This window comes from Scyliorhinus torazame, chromosome 1, assembly GCF_047496885.1.
Source record: "Scyliorhinus torazame isolate Kashiwa2021f chromosome 1, sScyTor2.1, whole genome shotgun sequence".
Taxonomy (NCBI): domain Eukaryota; kingdom Metazoa; phylum Chordata; class Chondrichthyes; order Carcharhiniformes; family Scyliorhinidae; genus Scyliorhinus; species Scyliorhinus torazame.
The window spans coordinates 375,018,447-375,042,162 of record NC_092707.1 but is presented as its reverse complement, the minus strand read 5'-3'; the positions used below and the strand labels follow the sequence as shown (position 1 = coordinate 375,042,162).

General features: G+C 46.0%; 1 protein-coding gene across 1 annotated transcript in view; it reads left to right on the top strand.

Annotated features, from left to right (window-relative positions):
- Positions 1-23,716, top strand: part of ryr2a (ryanodine receptor 2a (cardiac)) — a 1,117,859-nt gene that overhangs the window by 833,777 nt on the left and 260,366 nt on the right. The window contains exons 54-56 of the mRNA XM_072511661.1: positions 13,183-13,320; positions 15,272-15,349; positions 20,607-20,682. Of these exons, the coding sequence (XP_072367762.1) occupies positions 13,183-13,320; positions 15,272-15,349; positions 20,607-20,682 (292 nt within the window). The remainder of the gene's footprint in view (positions 1-13,182; positions 13,321-15,271; positions 15,350-20,606; positions 20,683-23,716) is intronic.

The following is a 23,716-nucleotide window of genomic DNA, read 5'->3' as shown; positions in this document are numbered from 1 at the left end:
GAGGATGCAGCTGCAGGCGATCCGGCTTGGTGTGGAGATCCATCTTTGTAAAATCTATGTGTAATAAATTGATGCACTATCAATTACGACGTGACGAGAGGAGAGAGTAATTGAGGCTTTATTACACAGAGATGTGTGGCCTCCTACAGCTGCTGCCGAGATGGCTGCAGTTCGGAGAGCGCACACATTTATACTCCACCTACTGGGCGGAGCCAGCAGGCAGGGATCTACCCCCGTACCTGTAGTACAGGGGCCTTAACGTAATACCCTCGTATGCAGTGCAGTATATACAATATAATACAACAGTGGTGACTACCACAGTGAGTCTGCTCTCTGTGCTGTGTGAATCTGCTGTCAGTGCTGTGTGAATCTGCTGTCAGTGCTGTGTGAATCTGCTCTCTGTGATGTTTGAGTCTGCTGTCTGTGCTGTGTGAGTCTGCTCTCTGTGCTGTGTGAGTCTGCTCTCTGTGCTGTGTGAATCTGCTCTCTGTGATGTTTGAGTCTGCTCTCTGTGCTGTGTGAGTCTGCTCTCTGTGCTGTGTGAGTCTGCTCTCTGTGCTGTGTGAGTCTGCTCTCTGTGCTGTGTGAGTCTGCTCTCTGTGCTGTGTGAGTCTGCTCTCTGTGATGTTTGAGTCTGCTGTCTGTGCTGTGTGAGTCTGCTCTCTGTGCTGTGTGAGTCTGCTGACTGTGCTGTGTGACTCTGCTCTCTGTGCTGTGCGAGTCTGCTCTCTGTGCTGTGTGAGTCTGCTCTCTGTGCTGTGTGAGTCTGCCCTTTGTGTTTTGTGAGTGTTGCTCTCAGTGATGGGCCGAGGCTGTCTGACTCCCTGGGCGGTGTGAGGCAAATGGAGTGGGGCTTGGACGTCATCCATGCCATACAGCTGGCCCATATTGGCAGGGTGGATCAGGCTTCAAAAGATAGTCCAACACGGTGCCCACTCGGATTGTCAATCCAGTAGGCCCAAGTATGGAGGGTTAACACCTATGAGCTCTCTGTATAATCCAGCCTGATTAAGCAGGGTGTCTATGAACACTGGAACTCCCTGAAAGAGACACCGATTGAGCCCAGTTTGTTTTTTGAGCCTCTTGCAGGGAGACATATTGGCCCTAATGAGTTAACCATTAGCTCCCCACAGTTTCAGAGACAAGGTAGGGATTCAGCTTCAGGTATCAGGGCTGTCAGCTTGGTTGGTTGGGAATAAATGGCAAGGAGGTGGCATCTCCCCAGGCTCCCCAACACTTGTATGTGAGGATCCCTCAGGCCCTCAGCCTCTCCTTCCCAATCAAAGGCAGACCCACCGTCCATATGTCCACTGCCAATCACGGGGACCGAGCACATCTCTCTCCTCAAAGAATCCCCATTGGTCTTGTGTTTGAGGGAGTGGACACCCAGACTGAAAGCCAGGTGCAAGTCTCAGTGGGCAAGGGCAAATGCAAGGGGCAGCCCTGTTCTGGCGATGGGAGGGCGACAGAGCTGTGGGTGTGTGACCACTGGCTAGACAGGTCTGGTGGGGTCCGCCAGAGAATCTCCCATATTCTTGTCAAGCTGAGCCCTCCACAATGTAGTTCTGCAACGGGATGAAGAGCTGCCAGATGGTGACTTGGATGATTGGCCCATATCTTTGGTCGGGGGAAATGTGCAGGAGGGCACCAAGGAAGAGCTAAGGAGGCTAAGGATTGATGCCAGGTGAGGGTGTGCATGGGCAAGAGAGCTAGAGATGCCCTCATTGCCTCCCGGTTCATGGAGGATTACTAGTTTGTTGAACAACAGGGTGGCTTCCCAGGATGTCGACACTGCTCTGTGATCAGGATATGAAGATGGCCGAGCACTTAGCAATCAAGGAGCTGGGGATGGGGAGTGCTGGAATGGCTGCTGCCCAGTCAATGCAGGAGGGTGATGATGACTTGCAGTGAGGAGAAGTCTGTCATTTTCCTCAGAGAAACTACTGTCTGTCTGATGACAGTACTTGACTCCCCGGCTCATGTCTGAGTGAGGTTGAACGGTACATTCTTATGTCCTTATGCTCTAGAGAAAGGGGGAATAGGAACCAGGGTTTAGGGTACTCTGCATCATGTCTGAGTCATGTTACGGCAAATGAAACAGTCACAATGAGAAACCCTCATTGTTCAGAGGGCGCCCAGTGAGAACAACTGTCCTAATGGTGAGAAACGCCATGCCATAATGAAGAAACATTAGTTTCTGAGTTTTGTAAGGGCCACGAAGAATCCAGCACGAGTTTGTAGAATAGAAAGAAACAACTTTAATTACAATTACATATATGTACAACAGCAGCGGTACTCCCTTGCTGCTCACTCCTCTCTAGCTGGCCAGCTCTATTTATGCAGGGACTCTGCTAATGATTTCTCATTGGGGAAGCTCATACTCCCTACGGATTGTGGGATTGCCATTAGTCCCCAGCCAGTGGTAAGCAAGCAGGTTATAACACTGAGGCGTTAAAGTGGTGAGCAGCAATAGTATTTCATGCAGTGACAGTTCAAATATGCATAACTGACAGTTACCCTGACCTACTAAAGCCTAACGTCACCTGTGCCCAAGCTGTGTACCTACAATCCCTTAACTTTTTGTACCCTCCCACTATGTCAAGGTGTGTCTCCAGAATGCATATCTGAGCTGGAGGCGGCCTACTGTCTTCCACACCCTGATGCCTGAGATGCCCTCGGCATGTTCCTCTGGATAGCCGAGATCTAGGGAGCCCTGGCCTGCTTGGCTTGAAGTGCGCCGGTCTCTGGAAGGGGGGAGTCAGATTGGCTGCATAATCCCAGGGTCTCCTGGGCGGAAGCTGTGCACCAATGGATGCTCCTCGCTCCGGGTTCTCGTGGACCCGTGGGTCACTCCATGAGATAGAGGGGCAACTGGGAGCGAGAAGCCGAAGCCGTGCTGTTCTTCGGCAGGCACTCGTGGATGCCCACCAGTGTCTGCATCATGCAGTTGAAGCCTTCAGCCACAGTGCTCAGGGACTGAGCCAAGCCGCGGACATCTCCCGCCGTGGATCTCATTTTGAGTCCCAGGCTTTCCACCCTTGCAGTTTTGGCCTGGGGGCCTCGCATTGCCGGCACAATATCCTGCGAGAGAAGGCTTTGGGACTCCTCCACCTCCTGTCTTTGCTCACTTGTGCTGGTTGTGAACAAGCTTTTCCTGCAGGGAGACAAATGGGGATGATGTTAGCAAGCTGCCTGCCAGGTGAGATGGCGATGAGACCTGGCATTAGTGGGCACAGTATGTGTGCAGTGATGAAGTGTGAGGACTGGAGCACCAGGGAATATAAGGAAGTGGGAAGGTCAGGTGGTGGGGCCTTGCCAAGTGAGGTCCAAATGACATGGGGAGGGGAGACAAGAAGCACTTGCCCTGGCAGACCAGGGTAGGTCATTCAATTTTATTCCATCATTTCTCCCGCCCGCATCTTCTTGTGGAGGCTGCTGGAACTCCCCAGTGCCGCCACTGTCTCTCAGGCAGGGTAACCTTGCTGGAGAGTCTCCTGCCAGTCTGAGGGTGGATTGTTTCCCTTCTCAAACTCAGGGCGAACAACATTCATGCGAGGGCCCCCTCGGTGAATCGTGGATCTTGGCTGCCAATCTCCTGGCTTGACTGAACAACTGCTGCAGAGCCATTTAAATGCAGGGCCCACTTGATTGACCTGCTTAGGTGATGCCCGGCGTGGGCGAATCAGATAGTTTGTGCCACAGGCCTTTCATGTCAGGAAATCTTTTTTCACAAATGCTTAGAAATTGTGCTCCGTTTTGGGCCGCCGGAGCTGACTGGATTTGCACCAGTTTTCGTGCCAAAACTGACACTTAGCCAAATTTTGGGAAAATGTCACCCTTCTGTCATATAATCATATCATACTGAAGGCTGCCATTTGGGCCTCCTTGCAATGCTGGCTCTTTGAAAGATCGGCCCATTCAGTTCCACTCCCCTGTTCTTTCCTCATAGCCCGAAAAATATCTCCTTTTTGAGTATATATCCGATTCTCTTTATAAAGCGCGAAATAAATTCCCTTAATCTCTTATAGTTTTATTGAAAAGGCCTGTCAAGTGTTTACCCCATTATTTTATTCATACATATAACACATCCAAGCTACTCTTGATGTAATCTGTTTCTAGAATTAAAGTTAATTTCACTTAATGATGCACTTTTGAGACATGTAAAACTCTATGAGCAGAATGTTGGGAATTCCTTTGGAACTGTAGCTACTGTTTTCTGTATCAGGAATTCATTGTATCAACTTTTTACAAACGTACCCAACCTGTTCCTCTTATTCTAGCTGGACAGAGAAAGACCATAAAACGTTAAATTGTCCAATTGGACGATGTGCTGAAATGTTTTTCCATATGTCATGAATGTGTGACTCTTAAACAAATCCACTGCAGTACCACAACCAGAAACACCGAGCAGTCCTATTGTGATTAGAACACAGTCTGTCATCAGTTAAGATTAGTCGGTGCTTCATTAAGTTAAGACTTGATACAGAAAGCATTCACTGGGAGGCTAAGTATAGTACACCTGAGATCTTTACCTGCTGCTTGCAGACTGACTGCAAGTCATGGGACTAAAATGTCACATCATGTCAAGGTATGTAATGATTGGCAGTGGTTTATGATACATTCCTTGAAGGTACATTCACGTCATGTCACAACATCCCTTTATTCTCACTAAACATTTTCTAACTAAAAGAGCAAACTGTTTGGTCGGCGCAGGCTTGGAGGGCCGAAGGGCCTGTTCCTGTGCTGTACTTTTCTTTGTTCTTTATATGAAACCAAAAGAAAATAATGTGTCTGAATGTACTTTAGCAATAAATTTACATGTATGAAACGTAGCAGTGGTTTGTTTATCCATGTAGCTTTTAGTTATGGTGATGTTTTTTGAAGGCTGCTGTGCACAGGAATTAGGAGCAGAAATAGGTAATTCATCCCTTCCATCCTGCTCCACCATTCAATCCGATCATGGCTGTCTCCTCTTGGTCTCAATTCCACCTTCCCACCTGTTACCCATATCCCTTTAACCCGTTTTTTAAAATCAGAAATATATCTAGAATTATAATAACCTTTATTGTCACAAGAAGGCTTACATTAACACTGCAATGAAGTTACTGTGAAAAGCCCATAGTCGCCACATTCCGGGTACACAGAGGGAGAATTCTGAATGTCCAAATTACCTAACAGCACGTCTTTCAGTACTTGTGGGAGGAAACTGGAGGACCCGGAGGAAACCCACACAGACACGGGGAGAACATGCAGACTCCGTACAGACAGCGACCCAAGCTGGGAATCGAACCTTGGACCCTGCCGCTGTGAAGCAACAGTGCTACCCACTGCGCTACCGTGCTCTTTCTTGAAACCATTTAATGACTCAGACTCATTTAATGACTCAGACTGGTTTGGCACGTTAGCACAGAGGTTAGCACAGTTCCTTCACAGCCCCAGGGTCCCATGTTCGATTCCTGGCTTGGGTCACTGTCTGCGGAGTCTTCACATTCTCTCCGTGTCTGCGTGGGTTTCCTCTGGGTGCTCTCCGGTTTCCTTCCACATTCCAAAGATGTGCAGGTTAGGTGGATTGGCCATGCTAAATTGCCCTTAGGTTAGGTGGGGTTACTGGGTTACGGGGATGGGGTGGAGGCGTGGGCTTGAGTGGGGTGCTCTTTCCAAGAGCTGGTGCGGACTCGATGGGCCGAATGGCCTCTTTCTGTACTGTAGATTCTATGACTCCACCATACTGTGTGGCAGTGAGCTCCACAAATTCACCACCCTCTGCGCGAAGTAGTTCCTCCTCATCTCAGTTCTAAATCTAAGCCTCTCAAACTATATCCATGACCTCTCATTCTAGATTTGCCCACAAGAGGGAATATTTGTTCTACATACCTTTCCAGAATGCTAATAATGGATGCTTTGTTTGTGTTGTATCTCAGACTGTGTTCTAATCACAATAGGACTGCTCGGTGTTTCTGGTTGTGGTACTGTTCTGATTTGGCATTTCTTTAATCGCACTGTTGTGACATTTGCTGTTCGTACTTTGTACGTTCTTGGTTTTGGGCGTCCGCTGATGATTTCTGGTGCATTTTATGTGCCATCAGTTAGGTGTTGTACTCAAACATTTTGTCCGATGCTCAGGTAGATAATTCATTACCTTCATGCCAGTCATGGGCAGTTTTCACCTTCCCTTGTTTCTTGAGCAACACACTTGTACTCCTGGGTCAGTTATGTAAATGTGGTCACACCCAAGATGCAGGCAGAGAAATGGGTGACCACCAGAAAGGGCAGGCAGTCAGTGCAGGAATCCCCTGTGGTTGTCCCCCTCTCGAACAGATATACCCCTTTGGATACTGTCGGGGGGGATAGCCTATCAGGGGAAAACAGCAGCAGCCAGAGCAGTGGCACCACGGCTGGCTCTGATGTTCAGAAGGGAGGGTCAAAGCGCAGAAGAGTAATAGTAATAGGGGACTCTATAGTCAGGGGCACAGATAGGCGCTTCTGTGGACGTGAAAGAGACTCCAGGATGGTATGTTGCCTCCCTGGTGCCAGGGTCCAGGATGTCTCCGAACGGGTAGAGGGAATCCTGAAGGGGGAGGGCAAACAGGCAGAGGTCGTTGTACATATTGGTACTAACGACATAGGCAGGAAGGGGCATGAGGTCCTGCAGCAGGAGTTCCGGGAGCTAGGCAGAAAGTTAAAAGACAGGACCTCGAGGGTTGTAATCTCGGGATTACTCCCTGTGCCACGTGCCAGTGAGGCTAGAAATAGGAAGATAGAGCAGATAAACACGTGGCTAAACAGCTGGTGTAGGAGGGAGGGTTTCCGTTATCTGGACCACTGGGAGCTCTTCCGGGGCAGGTGTGACCTGTATAAGATGGACGGGTTGCATCTAAACCGGAGAGGCATAAATATCCTGGCCACGAGGTTTGCTAGTGTCACATGGGAGGGTTTAAACTAGTATGGCAGGGGGGTGGGCACGGGAGCAATAGGTCAGAAGGTGAGAGCATTGAGGGAGAACTAGGGAATAGGGACAGTGTGGCTCTGAGGCAGAGCAGACGGGGAGAAGTTGCTGAACACAGCGGGTCTGGTGGCCTGAAGTGCATATGTTTTAATGCAAGGAGCATTACGGGTAAGGCAGATGAACTTAGAGCTTGGATTACTACTTGGAACTATGATGTTGTTGCCATTACAGAGACCTGGTTGAGGGAAGGGCAGGATTGGCAGCTAAACGTTCCAGGATTTAGATGTTTCAGGCGGGATAGAGGGGGATGTAAAAGGGGAGGCGGAGTTGCGCTACTTGTTCGGGAGAATATCACAGCTATACTGCGAGAGGACACCTCAGAGGGCAGTGAGGCTATATGGGTAGAGATCAGGAATAAGAAGGGTGCAGTCACAATGTTGGGGGTATACTACAGGCCTCCCAACAGCCAGCGGGAGATAGAGGAGCAGATAGGTAGACAGATTTTGGAATAAAAACAACAGGGTTGTGGTGATGGGAGACTTCAACTTCCCCAATATTGACTGGGACTCACTTAGTGCCAGGGGCTTAGACGGGGCGGAGTTTGTAAGGAGCATCCAGGAGGGCTTCTTAAAACAATATGTAGACAGTCCAACTAGGGAAGGGGCGGTACTGGACCTGGTATTGGGGAATGAGCCCGGCCAGATGGTAGATGTTTCAGTAGGGGAGCATTTCGGTAACAGTGACCACAATTCAGTAAGTTTTAAAGTACTGGTGGACAAGGATAAGAGTGGTCCGAGGATGAATGTGCTAAATTGGGGGAAGGCTAATTATAACAATATTAGGCGGGAACTGAAGAACATAGATTGGGGGCGGATGTTTGAGGGCAAATCAACATCTGACATGTGGGAGGCTTTCAAGTGGCAGTTGAAAGGAATACAGGACCGGCATGTTTCTGTGAGGAAGAAGGATAAATACGGCAATTTTCGGGAACCTTGGATGACGAGTGATATTGTAGGCCTCGTCAAAAAGAAAAAGGAGGCATTTGTCAGGGCTAAAAGGCTGGGAACAGACGAAGCCTGTGTGGCATATAAGGAAAGTAGGAAGGAACTTAAGCAAGGAGTCAGGAGGGCTAGAAGGGGTCACGAAAAGTCATTGGCAAATAGGGTTAAGGAAAATCCCAAGGCTTTTTACACGTACATAAAAAGCAAGAGGGTAGCCAGGGAAAGGGTTGGCCCACTGAAGGATAGGCAAGGGAATCTATGTGTGGAGCCAGAGGAAATGGGCGAGGTACTAAATGAATACTTTGCATCAGTATTCACCAAAGAGAAGGAATTGGTAGATGTTGAGTCTGGAGAAGGGGGTGTAGATAGCCTGGGTCACATTGTGATCCAAAAAGACGAGGTGTTGGGTGTCTTAAAAAATATTAAGGTAGATAAGTCCCCAGGGCCTGATGGGATCTACCCCAGAATACTGAAGGAGGCTGGAGAGGAAATTGCTGAGGCCTTGACAGAAATCTTTGGATCCTCGCTGTCTTCAGGGGATGTCCCGGAGGACTGGAGAATAGCCAATATTGTTCCTCTGTTTAAGAAGGGTAGCAAGGATAATCCCGGGAACTACAGGCCGGTGAGCCTTACTTCAGTGGTAGGGAAATTACTGGAGAGAATTCTTCGAGACAGGATCTACTCCCATTTGGAAGCAAATGGACGTATTAGTGAGAGGCAGCACGGTTTTGTGAAGGGGAGGTCGTGTCTCACTAACTTGATAGAGTTTTTCGAGGAGGTCACTAAGATGATTGATGCAGGTAGGGCAGTAGATGTTGTCTATATGGACTTCAGTAAGGCCTTTGACAAGGTCCCTCATGGTAGACTAGTACAAAAGGTGAAGTCACACGGGATCAGGGGTGAACTGGCAAGGTGGATACAGAACTGGCTAGGCCATAGAAGGCAGAGGGTAGCAATGGAGGGATGCTTTTCTAATTGGAGGGCTGTGACCAGTGGTGTTCCACAGGGATCAGTGCTGGGACCTTTGCTCTTTGTAGTATATATAAATGATTTGGAGGAAAATGTAACTGGTCTGATTAGTAAGTTTGCAGACGACACAAAGGTTGGTGGAATTGCGGATAGCGATGAGGACTGTCTGAGGATACAGCAGGATTTAGATTGTCTGGAGACTTGGGCGGAGAGATGGCAGATGGAGTTTAATCCGGACAAATGTGAGGTAATGCATTTTGGAAGGGCTAATGCAGGTAGGGAATATACAGTGAATGGTAGAACCCTCAAGAGTATTGAAAGTCAAAGAGATCTAGGAGTACAGGTCCACAGGTCATTGAAAGGGGTAACACAGGTGGAGAAGGTAGTCAAGAAGGCATACGGCATGCTTGCCTTCATTGGCCGGGGCATTGAGTATAAGAATTGGCAAGTCATGTTGCAGCTGTATAGAACCTTAGTTAGGCCACACTTGGAGTATAGTGTTCAATTCTGGTCGCCACACTACCAGAAGGATGTGGAGGCTTTAGAGAGGGTGCAGAAGAGATTTACCAGAATGTTGCCTTAATGGAGGGCATAAGCTATGAGGAGCGATTGAATAAACTCGGTTTGTTCTCACTGGAACGAAGGAGGTTGAGGGGCGACCTGATAGAGGTATACAAAATTATGAGGGGCATAGACAGAGTGGATAGTCAGAGGCTTTTCCCCAGGGTAGAGGGGTCAATTACTAGGGGGCATAGGTTTAAGGTGAGAGGGGCAAGGTTTAGAGTAGATGTACGAGGCAAGTTTTTTACGCAGAGGGTAGTGGGTGCCTGGAACTCACTACCGGAGGAGGTAGTGGAAGCAGGGACGATAGGGACATTTAAGGGGCATCTTGACAAATATATGAATAGGATGGGAATAGAAGGATACGGACCCAGGAAGTGTAGAAGATTGTAGTTTAGTCGGGCAGTATGGTCGGCACGGGCTTGGAGGGCCGAAGGGCCTGTTCCTGTGCTGTACATTTCTTTGTTCTTTGTTGTTCTTTGGGTGTATTGACAAGTGATGACTGGGGAGGTTGGTCCCCACATGTCTGCTGAATAGTAATTTGCAGTATGATGAAGTGTGCACCTTGGAAGGGGTGTACATATTCAGTTCAAATTATGGCTGATGATCTGCATTGCCGAGTTGGGTAATCTTCTCCCATGTGTAAGCATGGGGTTTCGAATGGTGTTCTTTGTGGTTTCCAATAATGCGCCTAACTGCCTGTGGTCATCATCATTGTCTTAACGATACCATGAATGGTGTCATGTGAGAGTACCTTTAAGAAATGGGGCTTTATAAAATAGCTGTAGCGGATGTACCTTTAAGAAATGGGTGTTTATCAGTGATGTCAGAGTGTGGGTGGAGCTGGGCTGTCTGTCTGCTTTTACTTTCGCTTTGGGCTGTCTGCTACAGGGTGTGTTTTAGTTTCGTTTTGAGAGCTGGATAGTTGCAGTCACAGCCAGAAGGTATATTAGTCTCTCTCTCTGCAATCTAAAGACTGTCTACAGATATTTTGTTGATTTAAAAATAATACCTGTTTCTGTAGAGAAGTTAAACCTGATGTCTTTCTGTAAAAAGGTTTTTGTTTGTCTTATGGATGTTGCAAGGAAAGATTAAGAGTTACTTACAGAGTACTGTATTCTTTGGGGGATTTATTGGTGTTGATAGTTGTTAAGATGTTTACTGTGGGTTTATAAAGTGTTTACTGGTTTCATAAAGATACATTGTTTTAATTTAAAAGTACTTTAACTCTCTGTTGCACTATACCTGTAAGGTAGGCCCATGTGCTCCCCATAACCATAATCTGTTAAAAGCTGTGGGTCAGGTGAACTCCATGATACACTTTAGGGTTCTCTAAACCCTGGCCCATAACAATGGTGGCCACACACTGGGAGACATGCGATTACTGGACCTGTGGTGTCCACAATATGAAATATCTGGAGTGACCAGGATGAGGTGTAACTTGAGTATAGTGAATCCCAGGGGGCTGAGCCATTACACATAGTGAGTTTGGCGATGGTTGTTTGAACCATCAGTTGACACTTCTATGGACACATACATTTCATTGTTTGAAGTGAAAGGATATTGCCACCTACACCAGTTTTTCATATAGATTCTGCTACGTGAAGTCGCAATCATGAAAAATGAATGAAAATGAAAATCGCTTATTGTCACAAGTAGTCTTCAAATGAAGTTACTGTGAAAAGCCCCTAGCCCACATTCCGGCGCCTGTTCGGGGAGGCTGGTACGGGAAGTCATGCCCCTTGTCTCTGGATCTACTTATGATTTGGTCAGTGGTCTCTGTCGGTTGTTGCCTAACTCCAGATGGTGTAGGCTGAAGTTGAGCTTCACTCTTAATTGATCTTCAAGTTTTGACGATATTTTATCTCAATTTTTCAGATGGCCGTCAGTCTGATCTGACATGTTAAATCTGTGGAGGCCTTCACTGCTGATATCAATGATAAATTCAGATAAGAGATCCTTTACCTTCCAACTGACTGTTGGAAATTTTGTGGTCACAATTTAACTTTTTTTGCAGGGTTTTTCATGCTATCTGGAGCATTTGACAGCTATTTAGGTTTTCTCCAGTGTACTTTAGAGTTGATTCAGCTCCGAGTTACAGTACCATTAATGGCCACTGCCTTAGCCGGTCACAGACTACTGCTTGACTGCAGTGCTGGTGATGTGAGCTCTTTTTGATGTTTTTTTCCCCCCCCAGTTTAACTCTTAAGGTCTGCTGACAAAAGTGACTTTATGCAGCAAAATGGCTGCAGGACTTCCAAATTGTAAGCAAACTGTGAAAAAAAAAGCTTTTTACAGGCTTTTTATGGCTGTGAGGAACTGTTCCCGAATAGTCTTCCTCCCAGCCTCGGCTGCAGTACTTGCTTCAACAGTAGTGAATTCTCCTGCCTGTGGAGTTCAACTTAAAGTGAGACCATCTTTAATATGTTACTTAATTTCTGTTGCTGCTTAGAAACAGGAGCAGTTAGATTTTTCTAATTTTTTCTCTCAGATTTTCACAGAGTGTTGTCCAAAGGCAGGGTGCGATTTACTCGAATGGGAATAGAGGCCCATAGCATTTTATATGACGTCCCAATCTCTCGTCCTCCCGACGCAACCCCCGAACACCCCCAAAGCCCCAACTCAGCTATGAGGGGCTCCTCAGGCCCCCATGCACCCCTTTCACCCACAAAGGGCATCCCTGGGCCCGATCAGCAGTGTAGGAAAAATGCCAGGATGCCCAACTGGCACCAGCAGTGCCAGGGTGCCAGCCTGCCCAGAGGGCAAGCACCTGCGAGCCTCCGATCCCCTGGGAGACCCCCACGAGTGCTGTCCTGTCTAGTCCCCGTTTGTCAGGACCAGCACTGAACGGTGCTCGCCCAAGGTCTCCAAGGCGAAGGGGTTACATCTCACGCCTTGGGTAGATCATGGGTGTGCATTTTAGAGTGCGACTAGCTGTCTCATTCTAATGTGCAGATTTGTCAAAAGGTGATCCCGTCCACAACGGGCAGGATTCACATTGCAAATTCTTGTGAGATTGTGTTAGGTCTCGCGAGGTGTGACGAGCCGAGTAGATCCTGGAAGCGGGATCTCCGATCTACCGGTCACGTAGCGCTGCTTTTTGGGCACAACGCGGCTGGGAAATCGCGCCCTAGGTGTGTGAGATGTGTAGAATTCGCACAAAATCGCTTAAACATGGTTACTTCACTTTAATAACAGTTGATTTTTTTCTACTGGGTGCAAAGGGGATGAGGCTTGCATTTGGCTTGGTCAGATCTTCAAAAACCTTGCTGCCACCATGATATGCTCTGCTTATTTTTGATTTAATCGTGTCAGTGATACACAAGGATTGGCAAAACATTAATGTGGGATCTTTATTTGTAGGTAAGACTTATTTGCAGGTCAGACTTTATACAGACAGCATTCACTGAGCAGCTCAGTATAGTACATCTCATTTTTATCCTGCTGCTTGCAGACTTGAATACAGCTCATGGGACTTATACATCACATCCTGTGGAGGCGTGTAATGATTACCAGAAGTTTAAGATATGTCTCTAAAAGCTAAATTCAAATCAGATCACAACATCATACCCATAACCTAACTCACTTTCTATGACCTGAGGAAAACCAAACTAATGCTTCTTGATTTCCTTAATGACCCTCCATTTTATTTTTTAATTGTAAGTATAATTTGGAGAAACATAACGTGTTCTAATAAAATTGCAGGACAAGGAAGTGTATCGTTGGCCAATAAAAGAGTCTCTAAAAACAATGGTTGCCTGGAGTTGGACAATTGCGAGGACCCGAGAAGGCGAGTCCATGGTCCTATACAATAGGACACGTCGAATCTCTCAGTCCAGTCAGGTAAGACCAACATGAAAAAAACCTACAAGCTGAATTTTCCATTGACCAGTTACGCAGCAGGTGTGTTTTGGAATGGATTCAGTTGTCTGTACTAGCTAAAACCACTTGGCATTTGACACCCTCGCTGATTGTATTTACTAATGGGAAAAGGATGTTGTTTGTGAAAAATGAAAATCGCTTATTATGAAGTTACTGTGAAAAGCCCCTAGTCACCATATTCCGGCGCTTGTTCGGGGAGGCTGTTACGGGAATCGAACCCTGCTGCTGGCCTGCCTTGGTCTGCTTTAAAAGCCAGCGATTTAGCCTAGTGTGCTAAACCAGCCCCTGTAGCTCCCGATTTTTGGTTATGCTCAGGAAGATACAGAATAAAAGCAAAATAAAATAGTCCTGTCCGTCACCAGGACAGCCTGTCTTTCTCTCAATCATCATTCCAGTCATCATCACCTGCTATCAAATAACTAGCTTAACCATTAGCCGCTGGATCGACTCCCAGTCAGAAAATCGTCTGCTGTCAATCAATTCTTGAATAGCAGCTCTGCTAAGATGAACATACATTTTACACACAGAAACACACAGCCAACCTCTGTTGTTCATACAGAAATGGTTGCTTCGCCACTTACTTCCAATGCCGTGTCCGTACTAAATATCAACTTTAACCTATTGCACACAGCATTGGTTCAGTTGAAGTATGGTAAGGCATAAATGCCACTCACTACTAAGGGGTAAAACAGGCAAAATAATACAGCAAAAATAATATATAATTAATATAATCGAAACAAAAGTCAAACTCTGGAATACTGTTTTTGTAATGTTGGGTAAAACGTAGAGGTCTGAATTTTGTCAACATAGAAGAGATTCCATCTGTGGGACAGAAAGTTGGAGCTGATGCTGTGCTGATGAGTGTCAAGTCTCTGGAGCAGTATTTTACCAGCAATGGCTAATTAAAAGGCTGCTGCTGGGAACACTATCCAATTGAGAGTGGCAGTCACCTCTCGGAGATGCCAGTTCAAACAGGAGGCCGGCAGCTCGACAGCCATGGTAGCATGGCTATTAGAGGTGGCTGTTTCTGAGGCTGCTGGTTGCAGGCTATACCTCCTTGAAGATAAGGGCTGGACCTTTATGGCCATTGATGTCGGCAGGACCTTCCGTCCCACTGTCAGGTTTCCCGGTGGCGAGGGGTGGGTTCAACGGGAGACCCCTTTGACAACGGTAGGGGCCAGAAGATCCCACCGCCGGCCAAGAGTGGGCCTCCGCTCCCCGCTGGGAAACAAGCGGTGCGTCACATGGTAAATCCCACACACGGTAATTTTTTTCTCTCTGGTGCCAGGGCAATGCAGGCTGACGCTGATTATTGGAGGGCATACACTCATGTAACAGCACTTTGCCACAGGGTCAACCATTGCTACCAGGGACATCTCCCCACACAACTGTGGCAGCTTCCCCCCGAAGTCGGTAAAATGGCGGTGGAGGAAAGTGACCCTTAATTGGCCTAATTGAGTGCCCGGTGGACACCAGTGCCACTGAGGTTCCTACCGTTATTAATATGCCTTGGTCAGCAGCAGAAAGCCGGACTCTCCTCCTGACGCTCTCCACCGCTATTTTGCCAGCCCACCTCCCTCCAAGCCTATCTTTGGAGGGCTGGTGAAATCTAACCCTTGAGGTGATGCTGACATGAAGTGATACTGCAAAAGGGCTGGTCGGAATCCACGTTCCTGGACTACATTGAGAGAAGATGGTGTCTGGCATGGGGAGAATAACGAAAAATGGTGAAAATAATAATCACTCTTAACATGTTAAATAAAATAAGTCAAAAGGCTGTCAACTAACTGTTTTTTGTTTTCCTAGCCTTCCTACTGTTATAACTCATTGTATTTAAATAGATGCAGAAGGTAACCAATTCTGTCTGTTCTTTGCACCTGTCTTTACAATGGTGTCTCGACCTTTTACTCAGGTTTCTGTAGATTCTGCACATGGCTACAGTCCTCGGCCGATCGACATGAGCAATGTTACACTTTCAAGGGACCTGCACGTAAGTCGCTCCTGCTCCAGTTAACCGGTTACAACATATGCTCTGTGTCAGATTCCGTGTGACCTGTTGCCAAGAGTGCAATTGAAGAATTAAGTTTAAATTATTGATATTATTTATGGCTTTTCTTCCTGAAAATTTCGATTGACCCAACATTCACACCTCCATGGAATCCACAGGAGGCAGCCATTCAGTCCATTGTGTCTCTGCCAGCTCTTCGAACTAGCCATAGAGTATTTGGGAAAGGCCTATTTACTTTGGCAGAGATCAGTGACTAAGGGACATAGATTTAAAGTGATTGGTAGAAAGATTAGAGGGGAGATGAGGAAAGGTTTTTTGACCCAGAGGGTGGTGTGGGTCTGGAACTCACTGCCTGAAAGGGCGAGAGAGGCAGAAACCGTCATTTCATTTAAAAGGTGTTTGGATATTCACCACAAGTGCCGCAACCAAATGCTAGAAAGTGGGATTAGATTGGGTGGCATGTTTTTGGGCCGTTGCAGACACGATGGGCCAAGTGGCCTCTTTCTGTGCCATAAACCTTCTGTGATTCTAATTTCACACAAAACATCCCCCGTTATAATTATAAGATTACTCCCCCTGTTCTGGACTCCCGTACCAGAGGGAGTCATTTTGGATTGTTTTGCAATTTTAAAATTTCAATCACTCCTCAAACTGCAAACTCAAGATAATTCAAGCCAACTTCACACTTTCTTCGTAGGTTAACATTTTAAGCTCTGATGACCTACATTGGACCCCCTCCAAGGTCAATATATCCTGAAGTTTCCTAAAACTGAATGCAGTCCTCCTGATGGGGTTTGACTAAGTGTTACAACCCCAGTTGATGTTACTACTGGACAAGTCAGATCCCAGGATGGAACCTATTTATTTGATTAGAGACATAAATGAACTTATTCACAATACTGCTGATTAACGGTTAACGAAAGAACAAAATATTTATTATACAACAAAAGATTAACAATTCCTTCACCCCAGCTATACCTTTGCAGCTATATGCAGAATTGGAAAGATAACACAAGTTACAAAATACACCTGGGGCTGGTTCAGCACACTAGGCTAAATCGCTGGCTTTTAAAGCAGACCAAGGCAGGCCAGCAGCACGGTTCGATTCCCGTAACAGCCTCCCCGAACAGGCGCCGGAATGTGGCGACTAGGGGCTTTTCTCAGTAACTTCATTGAAGCCTACTCGTGACAGTAAGCGATTTTCATTTTCATTTCACATCTTATAAATATATCTATTAAGGTGCACTCCCTGCGCCTGTACAAAGGTGCACTCCTTGTACCTGTAGCAAAGTGAACTCCCTGTACCTGTATAAAGTTGCACACCCTGTACCTGTATGATGGTGCACTCCCTGTACCTGTATAAAGGTAAATGCCCTGTAGAATCTATTGGGAGGTTTGAGATTTTTGCATGTTTGCTTCTTCCAGCTGGTCTCTCTGCAGCTGCAGCTTTGTGTATTCTTTTCACCTGCCCTGCTGTCCCTCTTTCTCAAGCCTGAAGGAATTGCTGAATGGGATTAGAAAAAGGTGCATTGTCAGGACCTCTTACGAACTTGCATTTATATAAGGTAAAGACGCCAGAGTCCCAGATGACCACACACTAATGGGGAGAGCCGACTCTATGTGATTTAACCTGAGGATCACCACAACACAGGTGAGGGGCAAGGTTGAGAAGACGTACCTTCATGAATAACCTCAGCTGGTACGGGAATTGAACCCGTGCTGTTTGCCTTGCCCTGCATCACGAACCAGCTGTCCAGCCAACTGAGCTAAACAGCCAACATCTTAAGAACAACTTGCATTTATATTGTGCTTTTCCCAATCACCAGACATCTTCGCACTTTTCAGCCAGTGAAATAGCACCCTGTTGTAAACTTGCCCAGCACATGACCACCTCCTGATTTACTACCAATCATTTGTCGGCAGGCTGATAATTATTGATTTGTGTTACAGTCTTAAAGCGCATCACCTGAACTGAATTTCAACACCCTAACTGGACAACAGGCTACAGAAGTGTATAACTCATTCCACTTTGAGAATGAAGTTTAAAAAAAATAACTTTGAAGTAGTTGTTAAAAATTGATCAGTATTGTGAGCTTACAAAAAATGACAAGCTTGGTAAAAGATTGCAAAAGCAACAAAAAATAAGACTGGAAGATTCAATTAAAATGTCCCGTGCAACTAAAGAATCTGAAAATAGTAGAAGTGCTGAAACGTTGAATCAAAGTAAAAAAAAAAAATTGCTTCCATGAAAGTTATGACGCAGTAAAAAATTCATCGCGTTTAAAAAGACCAGCCTGTGCACCCGAAAAAAACGCTTCAGACGTCGGACATTTCAGACATGCGCAGTTAAAGGAAAAAACGCGCGATTCAGAATTTGAACGTTCTGCACAGGGCGGGATCAGTTCGCACATGCACACATTGAAAAACGACACGATCCGGAAGTATACCGTTCTGCGCATGTGCACTTGAAAAAAGCGCGCACTGTGGACGAGGATCGATTTGCGCATGCGCAATGCATGTTTGTGCATGATGTCACGGACGTGATGACATCAGAATGTTGTGGACACGCCCACTTAATGGAAAACTGCCCAGAAATCGAAAAAACAAGTTTTAAAGGCACAAAACAGAAGTTTTTTTTATCTCGCAAGGCAGAACATTGCCTGAATTTGAACAAACAGCTGAAGAAGACTTTTGCAGCACTATGGAAGAAAATGTTTGCAGCGTGCAACAAGAAGAAAATGTCAACAAATCTAAAACTAAAGAAGATAAATCCTACATTGAAGAATATTACTCAGAAATGGCAGAGATATTCAGGTTTGATGATTATTCTGTTAGTAACAAGATTGAAAATCTAAATAGCACTCTACTAATGGTAGATGAATCCAATACATTGATGGAATTGCATACTGTTGCTACATCGGATAGCAGTAACCTGACAAATGACAAATGAATGACCACAGAGAGAGCAATGAAAGACTCCGGAGAGAGAGCAATGAAAGAAGAAGACTATGAAGGTCTGTCTAGTTTATTTGATCAACAAAAAGAAGACTATGAAGATCTACCCACTGTATTTGCGAATAGTGACAAGTAGCATACAAGCTGTGCTGGAGAAAAGCGAAACTGACAGATCTCAGCTGGACTGTATCCAAAATCATCACAATCCGAGTACAACAATGAATGATTTAATTGCGAACTCATCAATTGTGAACAATCTACAAGAAAATGACATCTTGGAGAAGTTGATGCCAGATGAGAAGCACCAAGAGCTCAACGATACATTGGATCATCCAGAAGTGATTGATGTCACAAAGCTCAACGATGCATCAGATCATCCACAGGAACCTGAGATCATAAAGTGCAGCGAAACGTCCGATAATACAAAGGACACTGATAGTATAAAGATTGAAAATGTATCAAACAATCCAGAAGGAACAGATCCTGAGCACAAAAAGAGAAACTACGGAACAACAGACTATACACAATGGTACAACTCTGAAACCGAAAGACAGCTAAACAGCACAATCCAATGCAATGGCAAGAAAGTGTTGAAACTTGCAGTCACACTTGACAGACCATACAGTCTGGAAAACAATCCGGATGGCAACTGAGCAAAGGACTGCAGGACAGTGTGTGAAACAGCTGCAGGTCGAGGTAGAACAAACAAATGTGTGTGCAGACAATACAAAATTCATGCATAATGGCACAAATGTCAGGAAGAACAGGACATTGTTTTGACAAAAAAGAAGTCATGCCAACGAATTTAATGGGTTGTATTTGCTCAAAGGCCAAAAAGCAAACCAGTTTTTAAGGAAAAAGACACACAAAATCGACACCACAAACACAGAGAAAAGACCAGGTCAGACAACAAAAGTGGTTCAACCAGTTGAACAACTGATCAATTTGAACTGATGACTTGTTGGTACTTCAACACACTACAAGTGAAGACTGAATACAGATTCAACTTGTGGACTGTAAAATTAAAAAAAAAAAAAGTTGTTAACTACTGTACAATTTCAGTACTGAATTACATGTAAAGAACGTACAATGCTTCTTACTCTACATGTTTGTAGAAATCTCCAAACATATTTGAAAAAAAAGGAGGATGTAATGATATGTATATTGCCTGTGATGTAAAGAGTTAACAAGTTAATGATAATGATTCATACCACTAGAGGGAACCACAGATCAGTCATATAAATATCATGTGACTAAGGGATTCTGGGATTAGATTAGAAGATGTTAGGATAATAATAATAATCACTTATTGTCACAAGTAGGCTTCAATGAAGTTACTGTGAAAAGGCCACATTCCGGCGCCTGTTCGGGGAGGCCAGTACGGGAATTGAACCCATGCTGCTGGTCTTGTTATGCATTGCAAGCCAGCTGTTTAGCCCACTGTGCTAAGTTTTATGCATAAAGTTAAGAGTTAGGAGAGAGCTGGAAGAGTGTCAGGCATAGAGAGCAGTTGTATACTTGAGAGTTCTGTAAGTTAGAGATAGCATAGTTTTATATAATAACCTTCTACTTTAGGAATGTGAACGAATCTTAGTAGTAACAAATTTATGGATTTGTTTGTTAACAAAGCTTTGTGTTCTTTATTCAACACTACACATCCGAGCCATTCAGATAAAGCAGAATAGAGAAAACAACACTCATCAGCTGAGCATCCACAATTCCATAGATTTCCCCATGAAATATTTCTTCATCTCAATCCTAAGTGGACAACCCTCTATCCTGATACTGTGACCCTCTAGTTCTCAGCTCTCCAGCAGGGAAAAACAGTTTCTCAGCATCCACTCTGTCAAACGCTCTAAGAATTTGAAATATATAATAATATTAATCTTTATTGTCACAAGTAGGCTTATATTAACACTGCAATTAAGTTACTGTGAAAAGCCCCTAGTCGCCACACTCCGGCGCCTGTTCGGGTACACGGAGGGAGAAAGCAGAATGCCCAAATTACCTAACAGCAGGTCTATTTAAATATTTAAATGAGATCTTCTTTCATTCTTCTAAACTGGAGCTAATATAGGCCCATTTTACTCAGTCCCTCCACAGGGTTGAAGCCCTCTCATTCTAGTATACAGGCATGTTCTTACTTATTCAGAGAACCATAACCTATGCAGAGTTTGATCAGTAAATGATCAGTTGTGCAGCTGCCACTTCTGAAGAAATTGTTCTTCACAGTTTGAAATATTTTAAAGCGGTGATGACTGTACTTCTTTGCAATTTATCACAGGCAATGGCAGAGCTTCTGGCAGAGAACTATCATAATATCTGGGCTAAGAAGAAGAAAAACGAACTAGAAGTTAAAGGTAATGTGACATGTTACATTGTCATTCGGTTATCGTGATATTGCTGGAACCTGTTGGTTCATTCTGATTGTTTTATGGGTGCACTTAGGTTGGTCAATCTTGTGACAGAGCGTTGAAATACTGTTCCGTGATTTGGTCAAGATTCGATGGGTAATCCTAATTTGGTCCAATGAAGTGGATCTAATTTGGTGCTGAATCCCGTAACATCATCTTACGGTTTAGTCTGTGTTTCATGATCAAAAACAATAAAATAGTCACGACACTCCCCAACTTTTCCTCATCAGAGAAATGCGGGTAAATCATAAATTACTCGATCAATTAATCACCTTTCTTCTTGTCACGGTACATTGCCTATTTAAACATTTTTCCTTCCACAAGTATAAACCTTTATTTTATATCATTTTTCTCAATAACCTTCTATTTTAAAAAAAAATATTATTCTTCGATTCTTAACATTTTATTATTTTATACATAAACCAAAACAATGCAAAACAGCAAGAACGCCCCCCCCCCAACTCCACCAACCAATACCCCAATAACACAACAGACCTCTCCCTCCCCCAACCACCCCCTTCCCCTTAACAGCTGGCAGTACCCATCTCTTGTTGAACCTCTCCATCGTCCTTCTCAAGGCACATTAACCTTCACCAAATACAGGAACTCCATCAAGTCCCCAAGCCACACTGAGGCACATGGCGGAGAAGCGGACCTCCGCCCCAACAGGACCCATCTACGAGCCATCAGCGAGGCGAAGGCTAAAACGTCAGCCCCACTCCCGTCTGCAGCTCCGGCAAGTCCGACACCCCAAATATGACACCCAGGGGACTGGGCTCCAAATCTGTGTGCAGGATCGCTGACATGGTGCTGAAAAGCGATCACCAAAGTTTCCCCAATATCAGGCAGGATTAGAACATATGTACATGCAATAGCTGGACCTCTCCCACACCACTCGCAAGTGTTCTCCACCCCTCAAATAAACCTCCTCAAGCAAACCCCCTCATCCTCGACCTCATCAGGTGCGCCCTGTACACCACCTTTAACTGTATTAACCCCAATTTGCAAAGTGTTTGAGGCATTCACCCTCCCCAACACTTCATACTACAACCCATCCTCCAGCGCCAGCCCCAGCTCTTCCTCGCACATAACCTTAACCCCTTCCAGTGGCCACATATCCTCCTCAAAACTCTTCCCATAAATCGCTGAGATGATCCCTCCCTCCAACCCCATCACCGACAACACCCCCTCCAACAGGAGGGGGGTGGCACTGGAAACATCGGGGAAACCTTTTTTGCAAAGTCTCGCACCTGCATATCCCTAAAGGCCTCCCCCGTGGAATCCCAATCTTCACCATCAAGTTCTCCAAACTCGCAAACCGCCCTTCCAAAAATAAGTCCTTCATTTCCGTCATCCCTCCGCTCCTCCCACCCCCGAAACCTAGTGTCCGGCCTGACCAGCTCAAACACATGATTCTCTTGGACCGGCACCAACTTCAACCCCGCTCCCAACTTAAAGTGCTGTTGAAATTGCCTCCATATCTTCAGCATGGCCACCACCACCTGGACTAACCAAGTATTTCCCACAGGCAAACGGGAGCGGCGCTGTTGCCAGCGCCCACAACCCCGACCCCTTACAAAAGACTGCCTCCGTCCTCAGCCACATTGCCTCCGGCTCCCTACCCCAGCCCCACACCTTCTCGGCATTCGCCGCCTGATAGTAATACAACAGATTTGGAAGAGCCAAACCCCCTGACTGTTACCCTCCCTGAATCACAGTCTTCCGAATCCTCGCTGTCCCATTTCGACAAATCTGCCGTGACCCTACCCCCAGACTTGTAAAATTCAATTTACGGATCCGGGGCCATTCTCGAGCCACCTGATACTACCAAGTACCTGAAGTGAGTAGTCGCCACACGAAACGGCAAACCCCCCCCAAGCCACCTCCTGCCCCCGTGGAAGAAACCAAAAAGCAGTTGCTCTTTTCCAAATTCAGCTTATATCTCAAAAAAAACCCAAACCTCTTGAGCAGCCCCATTATATTCCCCATCGTGGAGCCGGGTTAGAAATATACAATAAAAGGTCATCAGCATACAGGGACGCCTTATGCTCCACACCCTCCTTGCTATCCTCCTCCACTTAGCGCAATGGCAAAGTGCTCTATCGGCAGCGCAAACAAAAGGTTGGGGGACATGGGACACCCATGCCTCGTTCCCCTATGCAGCTGAAAATATCCTGAGTTCACCTCATTTGTACGAACACTCAACTTCGGTTCCTTACATAGCAATTTGACCCACGCCATAAACTTAGGCCCAATCCTACACCGTTCCAACACCGCAAACTAAAAACTCCATTCGACTCGATCAAACGCCTTCTCTGCATCCAGTGCCACAATCATCTTCAGTTCCCCCTTCTAATGGGGAGAGCACCATGTTTAACAACTGCCGCACATTCGAGGACAACTGCCTACCCTTTACCAACCCCATCTGGTCCTCCCCAGTCATCTGCGGAAGGCACTCTTCAAACCTAAGTGCCAACACCTTGGCAAGACTGTTGGCATCCATATTTAACAGGGATATTGGCCGATATGACCCACATTACCATTCGGACTGGAGGTCTCTCATACGCCCCCCACCATCCTATTAGTCATGACCAGGTCGTACCCATAGTCGCCGTCAGCCAGCTACCCCCCCCCCCCTCCCCCCAACCCCCTTCCCAGAAACCCCCCAACCACTTCCTCTCAAAACCACTTCTCTCTGCGTACTCCCCATCACCCCATCATCCAAACCTCCCACACCCATCAAAACGTGTCCACACAGGCTTGGCCCGCTGTTGCCCCTCCCCACCTCACTTCCGTTCACCAACCAACTCAAGTTTAATACTGAGGTGGTCCCCGCCAGTGTCCCCTCCCTCCACATACCTAGTACATCAAACCAATAAAATGAACCCCCCACACCCAGCCCTCCTAAACCAACCAAACATGATAAATCCCGAACAAAGGGGAAAAGAACCTCAACACATTACCCCAACCTCCCCAAACC